The 11,069-nt window shown below is 42.4% G+C and overlaps 1 protein-coding gene across 1 annotated transcript; it reads right to left on the bottom strand.

Moving 5' to 3' along the window:
* Positions 1 to 1,061: 1,061 nt before the first annotated feature.
* Positions 1,062 to 1,981, bottom strand: LOC118564239 (acidic proline-rich protein PRP25-like). Its single transcript, XM_036141660.1, has 2 exons — positions 1,838 to 1,981; positions 1,062 to 1,466 (listed from the first exon to the last, which is right to left on the bottom strand). Exons 1-2 carry the CDS (start codon positions 1,979 to 1,981, stop codon positions 1,062 to 1,064), a joined length of 549 nt encoding a protein of 182 aa, XP_035997553.1.
* Between the last annotated feature and the right edge of the window lie 9,088 nt (positions 1,982 to 11,069).

Genomic DNA, 11,069 nt, shown 5'->3' with positions numbered 1-11,069 from the left:
GTGAGTCTGATTAGTGGCGACAGCAGATGGAACTAATTAAGGTGACTGGTGGCTGGGAGGAGTGGAGCATGGAGTGGAAAAAATCAGTCCAAAAACAGTCAAAAACAAAAAACAAAACCCAAATCATGACACAACAGTATCTCAAGACCAAACAGAATATCACCAAAAGAATGCAAAAAAGAGTGACCATCATTAATGTCTATAGAATGGGTAATTTTTAAAGAAGCTGCTTCAGTTTTAACCTGAAATGATGCCAGTGGGAGTTCAGTTAGATTTCTACCAGTAAGCAGTTACTAATGTACAGTGATGGCTGTTTTCCCCCACAAACGTTTTACGTAAAACAACCTTACAGTTGCCACTGGATGCGCAACGAGGTACTAAACCTGTAGTTCTAAGAGGAACCTAGAGGTCACCAGTGAATCCTACCCACTTAAAGACTAGTTTAAGATTTAAAATGTAATTAAGTTTATTAAAGCTCATCAAGGACATGGCAGAAATGTGATCTAATAGGCTTTTAAATCTAAATCTAAATCTAAATCATCAGATTCATACATAATCCTCAATCGATTAATAGATGCTGCTTGTGATCAAGAAGTAAGGCAGAACTGTAAATAATGGAAAATCACTGAATGCATCTGCGACTGCATGAGAGCCAAAATTTTTAATGGGAATCCAAGATTTCACCAAAATATTTTTTACTTACAAATTTATGTTGTTAATTGTCATATGACTGATCAAGGGTTGATTCGATAACAGCACCTTTAAGTGAAAACTTAATTTAATGAGCTGTGTTAGGAAAATTAGTTGGTTCAATCTCTTTATAGGCCACTGAAGAGTTGGAGCATGACTCAAAGTTTACGGTCGTAAAAAAACACTCATAGTTCCTGTCTGGATGTTTGTGGCAGATGACTGAAATGTCTGGAATTTGGAAACACATGACCAAACAGCTTCTCTTTTAGTGCTATTTTTGAGCTTACACCAAGTAATACGAGATGCTTAATATGCTTAAAATAAAGAGACATAGATCGAACTCTATGAGCTCCTTTGATCGGCTCCATCACTTAGCGGGAGTGGGGGGCTGTGGGATGTGTCCTGTAGGGCATGGTGGCTGATTCAGGGGGTGCCTGAAGTGGGGTGTCTGGTGGGTCCGGATGCTGGGAACTGTGGCCCCCGCCTGGGCGGGGCTTGGGTGTCCCAAGGGCAGTCTCCAAAAGCCGCTTGCACTGCTCTTGGGGGGTTCTGCGATGGTGGACGTGGGTTACTGGCCAGGCAGCTGGGCTGCCATTGGGTGGGTCTGGGTTGGGTCCGGGGCTCTTGGTTCCTAGGGTGTGTCGTCCTTGGGCGGGTGTCCTAGCATTGCCTTGGGGGCTTGGGTTCTGTGGAGTATGTCGCTGGAGTTTGGGCCGGTGTGTGCCCAGGTGTCTGGCCCTTCCTGGGGCCTCTGGCACTCTGGAGGGTCTTGGGACCTGTCGAGCTGGGAGGGGGGTATGAACATTAACATCCCATCCCCCCATTCCGTTAGTGGGGAGATGGGAAGGAGGGGGTGGGGGGGAACCCAGCCTGGGTGTCTATTGTCATATTTGGTGTGGAGTTGTTTGAATGTTAGTGTTGGGGTGGGTTTAATTACATTTTTCTTTCCATGATTGGGGGGGGGGGGGGTTGTTAATTGTTTAAACAATACCCCCCGCCCCCCTTGGAGGGCTCTGTATCCAGCTCTACCAGCTATCTCTGGGCCCGCGGGCTATGGTGGTGCGGCTGGCCGAGCCTCCCTCACCAGATGAAGTCAGCAAGGTAGCTGACTTATTGGGAGGGCATGTTGCACCCCAGTCATTCCTACCCATCCCCAGACACCTCCATTTGCCTGCTCCATCACAATGCCACACATGTAGGACCTTGGGGGGTGGGGGCATCGCTGGGGAGAGGTGAGGATTTCTGAAGCCTGCTGTCTGGTGACGTCCTTGACCCCAATTTTACTATACATCTTAGACACTTCCATTTATAACATTCTCAGAACACACCTATTTGTAGAGCTTTAATTGTGAGGTGGCGGTAAGACATCGGGGTGGGGGGGGGCTTATTGTGTAGGCCTCACCCCTGGTTGCTTACTCTGGCCTCACTCGCATTCAGACATTGAGGATTATGGGTAGGGTACATGGGGGGTGGAGGGGTGCGCTGGCACCTGTTACCTTTGAGAGGGCGAGAGAGGTGGACCCCCTTTTTTGGCCCTATCAGTTTTAAACACACTTGAAAACAATATGCAACAACATTTGAGCAGGCGGAGGAAGGCTCGGGGGTCTTTTTCACACCCCTGTCCTCCAATTGCCACCCAGAGTCCAGGGCCTGGAGGAGGAACAGGGTCATCTGGTGGTGGACGTTGGGTCTGGATGATCGGCTGGGACTGGGGCCGGCGCTTTTGCTCTCCCCTATAATATGGGGGGTGGGGGGGGGGGGGGCTCAGGTATGGAGAGCAGGGTGTGGGGGAGGTAGAACCTCAGGGTTTGTGGGACGGACTCTGGTTCGTTGCCCTTTCAGCTTCATGTTGGCCCTATCTCAAGGTGGACGCGCCTGTGGGTCGTCTGGTCTGGGATGGGTTGGGGAGTTAGTACTGGTGCATGAATCGGGTAGGTTGGGTTGAGGTGGTCCCCCCCCTCCCCCCATCTTGATGTTAGGGTTCACCTTCCATATCCGGGGGATGGATATCCCTCAGGGGTGCCGGTGCCTGGACCTGGGAATATAGGATGTGTGTGTTGAGTGTTTGCATGTGGGGGCACTAGGGTGGCAATGTGTGAATGTGACTGTATGTGGTTTTCTGTTTGTCTATTTGTCAGATTGGGTTTAAACTGCCCATTCAAACCCCTTCGCGGCTCGTACCCACGGCTTCCGGGGGCTTTGGCGTTGTGGCTGTTGGGGGGGGGGGTTCCTGTGGCTCATCTCCCTTCTTTCCTCAGGTGGGGGAGGCAGCTTTCTCTGTGTTGGCCTCTCTTGGGCACCTTTGCTCTGGGGATCCCTTTGGGCATCGGGGGTTTTGGTTCCCCTGGCATCTGCCTCAGTGCTCTGGGGGTGGGTCTTTGGCTCTTCCCAACCACTAGTGAACATTTTTGTTATGGATAAAACTTAAAAACACAAGTGCACTCTCAAAAGAACACCTACAGGTGCTTAGATTCAGGTACTTACATATTCAGTTTTATACAGAAAGCCCCTATTATTATCATTAGCTGTCACTTCATACATGTTGTATTAATTAATCCTGTATCTTCTTCAGTAATGGTAGGTGTTGGTTGTTTGTACCTGTAATATATTTTCGGTTGGTTTTGTTGTCTTTTTATATCTCTCTTTGCAGGTGCAGAAGCAGATGCTCCTCTTTCTCTTTCACCTTTTCTCCCTTTTAGCATTTTGTCTCATCTGTTTCTCTCCCTTTTTTTCCTCTTTTACCTTCCTGTGTCCATTGAACATGAAATAGTCCCAGCATAAAATCTAATAAAGCTTCTTTCATATATAGGGGTGACTGTGGCTTGATGGGTTGAGTAGTTGTCTGGCAGTCAGAAGGTTGTGGGTTTGATTCCAGCTTCCCCTTGTCACATGTTGATGTGCCCCTGGGCAAGGCCTAGTGGTTAGAGCAGCGCGCTTGCACACAGAGAAGGATGCAAGTACCCGGTTTGATCCCCCAGTGCCTGCATTCTGGGTCCCTAAGCAAGACCCTTAGCCCCAGAACTCCTCCTGGGTGCCGCACATGGTTAAAAGCAGAGAACAAATTTTGTTGTAATGTATGTTTCAATGACAATAAAGATGATATTACTATTACATATAAATAAAGCTGAGCACTATGGCGAAAGCACTAATGTGAAGCACTAATGTGAAAGTAAAATCTGTTGGGCTCTTTTTGGCAGTAAGACAACAATTCTTAAGGCCACATTGGCAGACAGGACACTATAAACAAAAAATAAAGGGACATTGTTTCTTTACCATCCATCAATCCATTTTCCGAACCACTTTATCCCTCATGGGGTCACGGGGGTTGCTGGTGCCTATCTCCAGCATTCACTGGGCAAGAGGCGGGGTACACCCTGGACAGGTTGCCAGTCTGTCGCAGGGCAACACAGAGACAAACAGGACAAACAACCATTCACGCACACACTCACACCTAAGGACAATTTAGAGAAGCCAATTAACCTAACAGTCATGTTTTTGGTCTGTGGGAGGAAGCCAGAGTACCCGGAGAGAACCCACGCATGCACAGGGAGAACATGCAAACTCCATGCAGAAAGACCCAGGGGTGTGCTCAAACCCAGGACCTTCTTGCTGCAAGGCAACAGCGCTACCCACTGCGCCACTGTCCAGCCTGTTTCTTTACCATTCCTGGTAATTTTAGTCAAACCTAAAATATAAATTTCTATTTAAATGGCTGTACACAGCAAGTTCTCATGTAATAAATATTTCAATTTGGAGATAAAATAGATTTGATAATAGATAACAGAAAAAAGCTGTAGGTTAACTATGTGGTAATAAATCTGGTGGCCTCAAGGTGGCATGGTCATGGCAACATTTTCCATTTTTTTCTTACCAACTATGACAGTGACATTCTCTAAACTAGACTCATGGCATAAAAACCCCAAAAACAGCAGTCATCCCCAACTTTGGAATAGAGTGACAATAGTTCATTGTATTTGTCACACTTCAGGCACGGATGGATGCAGAGAATGAGCATTTGGCAAGGTTAGGTTGAATTTGTTTTGCGGTTCTCTTGGTCAGACAGGCAGCGGTCAAATCTGTACCTTCAGTCAGCGGTTAGGGTAATCCTTGTAATGGGTGCCAGGGAATCCTAGGTGGTAGGTGAGGAAGCAGGTTCAGGAAGAGGAACTGGACAACGAAGGAAACAGGCAGGTTAGAAATATTTCAACTTGGCTCAGGCAAACATGACTCGACCCGAACAAATGGCTTGAAAGTGCTACCACTGGGGTTAGACAACAATCTGATGCCGTGCAGGTGGAGGGTCCGTCTTTATATGGCAGCAGCTGCTGATCATGGTGATGACACTCAGGTGTGAAGGTCACAGCACAGCAGCAGGTGTGTAGCAATACATGCAACATTTTTTGCCACAAACAGTATATTTTTTAACAAGAAAAACTGTTTCCTAATACTCACTGATAAGCAGTTAGCTTAAATTTTCTTAGGCAGCCAAGTCTGATGTGAAATTTCATTGGCCCAGAGAGAAATTAATTGAGCATTTCTTTCATTAACTAAACACTTGCTTCTGTAGTGTTGGTACAGGGTAGCAATATCTTTGTTGCTTAAGGTTGTAATTCCATAGAGGAAGTTAATGTGCTATAACTTAAAACAAATCTCTAGAAGGAACTCTTACAGTCTTCCCAGCCAGGTTGAGACTGTAACATCACACCTAAATGAACGACCGTGGGATTTCGCTTAGATTTTTCTAGGTATCAAGTTTTGTCAAGACATTTAAATTAGTTGGGAAACTTTAGTAAAACATCTTGCTAAAGAGTAAACAGACTCAGATTTAAAATCTTTCACTTCTGAAACCAGCCACTCTTCTTTTTATCCTGCTTAATTCTTACAGGGGGCTGCTATCCATCTTCTGTGTTCAAAAATGAGAAAAGGGATACATATCGGAAAGGTCACCGGTCTATCACAGAGAAACTTGCAGACAAATAACAATGCACACACCTTAGGGCAATTTAGACAGACCAACTAACCTCACATGTATGGGTTTGCAGTGCGAGAGAAAGAGGGAGTAATCAGGGAGAACACCAAAAAGGTCCATGCAGAAACGCCCCTAGCAAGGTGTTAAATGCAGGACCTAACCTTCCTAACAATTTTTTTCTAAACGTACATGTTTTGCCATAGTAAAATAATGTGTGACATTACAATTGTGTTACATTAGCCCCTTAGAAAACTCAAAATGTAAAAAAAAAAAAAAAAATGCAGGAGTGGTCCTTTGCCAGTTGAAACAACTACTGGCTTCCTCATGCTGCATGTTAAAGTGCCTTTTGGAAGCAAACTCAACCTCAAGTCTTCCAAATGTACACTGTGCATGTTAGAGAAAAGGCAAAGTGTAACCTGCAAGAGACAGCAAAATAGTGTATAAACGTGTTTTTGTCAGCAAGCTTGCAAATGTATAATTTATATGCTATTTACCATTCTTTTGAGCTTTAAAGACAAAAAAAAAGGGGACTGACGGTTTAAAACACACAATTTAATGTTTTTCCTGTTTTACCTTTATTTTGTTATCATAATAATAAAAAGAAATCTGAGTTGTCATTAAATATTTCTTTTCAAAATCAGAATCAGCTTTATTGGTGAAGTTTGTGTGCAGACAAGGGATTTGACTTCAGGTTTACCCACTCACAACTTACAGACATTAAATATATAAACTTGGAGTAAATGGCAAATATATACATTTAATGTGTATGTACACCCAATAATAATTTTTGACACTGAAAGAGATTGTGAAATTATTGCTTTGTACATGTAGTAAAAAAAAGATGAAAATGGCATTGTGTCTTTATAATCTACCACATTGTCATCGCAGCAGTCTCAGAGGAATGTGGCAGTTTTTGACTTTGTTGACTTTGTGCCAGTCGCAAAGTAATCGAACGTCAGGGTCCCACCCAACTTGGTTAGCCACAACCTTTAAACAGGAATAAGGACAGCAGGAAAAAGCTCATCAAACTCCTCTCAGCATCTTTGGAAAGTATTACTCAGACAATAACATTGAAGCAGACTGATTTTACCATCTTCTAGAGCACACCAAGAGCTAACCAGAAGGCTCAGATGCTCGTTTTACAAAGACATGGCTGCATCAGCTTCAAATCATCTGCTGTGATTTTAACCATACTTGGCAGTATGACTTCAGTTAAACTGGTGTGACTACCACAAGGTCTAGCCACAAGCGGCTACCCCAACAGGCTTGAGTTAAAAATGTTCCCATATGTGCAATACCAGCATGTGTAGCTGAACTCTGCTGTCATGAGCAAACTGTTTTGGCAGCAATTGTGATATAACCTCCTTTGGGAAATGCACTTGCTTTGGCTGAGAGTTTGTGCCCAGCTGGTTTAGAGTTCAAGCAAGAGTCCTCGAGATCCCTACATTTGTCATTCTGGCGGCAAATTTGGTGGGAAGCATTCACGACAGTGTTGTTCCAGATCTGTTCCTTCCAAAGTTCACTTGTCAGTCAAACAATTGGGCTCATGCCATAATGTCTTTTTTTTTTTGGATTTTCTTTTTATTTCAGTTTTATTTTTAGGGCTGCATCTCCAGGTCTTCCATTTTCTCTTGATGCTTTCAGACCTATTCAAAATATATCACCACACGTGTAACTTGATCAGTTTTGTGAACCATATGCATTGTCAGACACCTAATCCAATCAAGTAAGGGGCTGAAATTAAATCACGGCCTATGATCCTTAGACAGTGGGTAAGCAGCAAGGACAAAAAGTGACTGCTATGGGTTTTAAAATGAGTCAGATAAGATCAGCTTGCAAGTAACTTTTAGCAGAATGTTAAAACTTTTTTATCTAGTTTGTCAGACATTTTACTGAATAATACAACTACGATGAAAATGACTACAATAATGATCAGACTGGGTGATGATTTGAGTTGCAAGATATTGTATTTGTGTTAGCTTGAGTTTGACTCTGATGAATTCAAAGCGATGATTAGTACAACCTTTGTCTTTAGTCTAAACTGGTGCTCAACTGTTAATGTTCCTGTTGAGTTTTTTTTTCTATTTAATTTGTTTCTATATACGTATGTTAGTGACTTGTGAGTGACATATTCTGTTTGAATTGCCTTAACTAGTTACATGACATGCTTGCACTATGATTGTGCATGCAGGTTTGGAATGCATGCAAATCGATGAATTGACAAAGATCACTTACCAGTTCAATGTATTTTTCATGCCTGCCGAGTGATCTCTTTTTTTCCTGTCTCTTCCGACTGGTGCTGTGTGGAAACATGGCAGTCATGATAATAGCATAGGCTGCACTGCAGTTGCAGGCACAGTGAGTATAAGTGGTTAAATTGGGTTCATTAAAAACACATTTTTCACCTTCAGCTATAGTGAGAAGGCTAAAGTTAACATTAAGTTAAAGTTTCTGATTTGGCACTACAGTTATGTGGCCTTGGTGGCGGGTAGAGCTAATCTGTGTTTCCATATGGGACGTGTAATTGGGACTTAAAAATTTCAGGGTAAGCCTCTTAACTGAGTGAGTCAACCAGCCCATAGGATTTATATTACAAATTGGCTCAAAATGATTGCTGCAGATTAACATCTTCAATGATAACATTTGGCTCTTTAGCATGTTCTGGTGCTCCTTTTGAACTTGTTTCATGTATTACCGCTCATTAAATTACATTAGAAATCCATACAGTGTTGTAAGGTAATCCCTTGCTGCAGCTCAATAGAATACAAATATACACCACTAAAGGAGGAATTTGTTAAAAACCTCAGAGAAAAACACAGGTGAACTTCCAGTATTCAGAACTTTCTCTGTTACATTACCAGAAGAAGTAAAACATTTTTTGAAAGGCTGAGCTGGTAAATGATTATATATTTCCATAACACTGGCAACACTGCTGAAAGATTAGAACATAGTGCTGAGCGTTTCTGAAGGTCACTTTTCCCCTCTATCATCATTCTTTAAGAAACGTGAAATAAATCATGGCGTTTCTCGTTACTTATTGTTGTGAGAATAACGGATCCTCTACTGCTCCTCTACAGCATTTGTGTGCACGACAAGGTGGTCTACACAAATGTAGTAGAGAAGCAAAGTGTGTTAGTGCAAAATCCACAATAAATTTAATGGTGTCTAAAGCACAACCGCAACTCCGAAGTCTGCCATTTTTAATTGTGTTTACGCATGCGTGTTAGGAGAGAGGTAAGGTCTACTTTTGCTCGCATCCACAAACACATGATGTTGTAGCCGGTTATGCAGATAAGGGTGTCCTAGACTAAGTCGCCACAAGAGGTGGATTCAAAATTTCCTATTGTAGGATCCAGTTTCAACTGTTGTTGATTTTATGGCCACTTCTTCTAGACAGGACCCTCTGTCCAACTAAAAAGTTTGTTGGATACAGCCAAACCCATCTTTGTGTGGATGGGGTCTTACCTCGAGCTCGCCTGCCTGTCCACCCTCCAACACCATCTAGTCTGCTGCAATCTCATTGCTGGAAAGAAGTAACAGGGAGACAGTATCGCCAAATTCTTCTTCTTCACTACATGCAAATTCTCAGTTATCCAGGTCATCGGAACAGCAAACAGGCTGAAATCGAAGGTAACCAGACTTTTGCTCAGGCGAAAGTCTGGTTGCCTTCGATTTCAGCCTGTTTGCTGTTCTTCACTATCTGCTAAACTCAGTCTCTGTAGATCTGCTCACCTTCGCCTGGGCCTTTTCCACTGTCACATCAGTAAGGACTCATCTTACTCCTTCTTTCATCTCCCAACCACCCTTATAAAGTCGAAACAATAACCTTTCCTCTCTTTCCCCCAGTGTTTTTCACCAATCTTACATAGAACCCAGAAGAGTCACCCTCCAGGTTTTTTGGGTTCAGCGAATCTGTTAAACGATCTCAATGTGTCTGTAATTGTTGCCTGCACCAGAGTCAAAACCTTAAACATCATGACAGGGGAACACTGAAGCAATAATCCCTCCCTACTATTCCATTTAGATGTTTCTGTTTTGTGTCAGTTTGTTATTTTATATAAATCTGTTTTTGCAGAGCTGTTTCCCTCAGTAAGACCAAGTACACTGCACGCTCTGTGTTGATTTGTTTCAGAGAACTCTGCCCTGCTCTAATCATCTTCAGATTTCACACATATACACAAACAGCAGTAGCAGCAGTTGTGATGGTGGACTATGGCACGGTGGGCAGTGTGAAGGATTCATGAATGTTGGGGTTGCAAATAATCTTTTGGCGGTCCAATTATTCCCAAATAATATTGCCTAACTTATAAAACTGATAATAATAATAAAAACAGGTGTTTTTGAATCACTCGAAACAGATTTTATCTAAAAATTTCTTCCTTAAAACATAGACATATACACTCCTGATCAAAATTTTAAGAATGGGTGGAACAATGACCAATATTTAAATTTTAAAGTTATTTCTGCATCCAATTTGTAAGTCATTTACAAAAATGTAGAACCTTGGAATGCAAAAAATGAGAAAACATAGTAAAAGTCATAATAAATAGAATAGACCAAAAACTACCTTTTGAACTCAAACGGGCTGTTCCTCACATATTTTTCAAGTGTTGAAGAACATTGTCTTAAAAATTTAGAATTTGCCTGCAAAACCGGCTCCAGAGTTGCTGTTGTGGTTCATACACTATTCAATTTACTGTGCTTCTTGTCCTCAGTCCACACAAACACCTCTTTTCTCTCTCCAGCATTATTTGTTGCTTGAATTCCTTGATTTGATTGAAATGTGTTTGGATAAATAAAAAAACAAAAATCTGAATACATTGTTTTCACAGGCACAAAATCACTTAATCCAACCATGATATATGTTTACATGCACCAGGCTTTATTCACAATACAAGCATTTTGACATGTGCAGAGTTTTAAAATTCTCCTAAATTTTAGAAGTTGAACTTCCATCAATGCCGAAGATTTTTTTTTGTAAAACTTTATTGAACAATCATATACAAACAAACACAAAAAACTAACAATTACATATATAGGCCAACATGGAAATGTGTTTGTTCTGTGTCTTCTGAGTGCACAGAATGGACCTTTGCCAGGTTCTATGAATGGCTGAGATGTTACTACAGTCGCTGGTAAAGCTACGGGCTTAGGAACACCTGCTATTGGTCTTCTTGCATTAAAGGATGAGAGACCTAGAGCACACATGCACAGTCAGGGCAGTTTGCCCGAGTCTGAATCAGAAATTGTCACAGTTATGGTTCTGTTTTAGTTTGGTTTTGGACTTAAGAGGACCTTTTCTGTTTACCCTGTCACTATTCAGCCACCAGCAGTTAACCAATCAGTTCAGTCCACCTCTTGTCACCACCCTTCCTTAGATTAGCTCCACCTGTTACCAGTAATTAATGTT

Source organism: Fundulus heteroclitus, chromosome 9 (genome assembly GCF_011125445.2).
Source record: "Fundulus heteroclitus isolate FHET01 chromosome 9, MU-UCD_Fhet_4.1, whole genome shotgun sequence".
In the NCBI taxonomy this organism is placed as follows: Eukaryota; Metazoa; Chordata; class Actinopteri; order Cyprinodontiformes; family Fundulidae; genus Fundulus; species Fundulus heteroclitus.
Note: the sequence above shows the minus strand (reverse complement) of the source record. Positions and strands in the feature narration are given on the sequence as shown.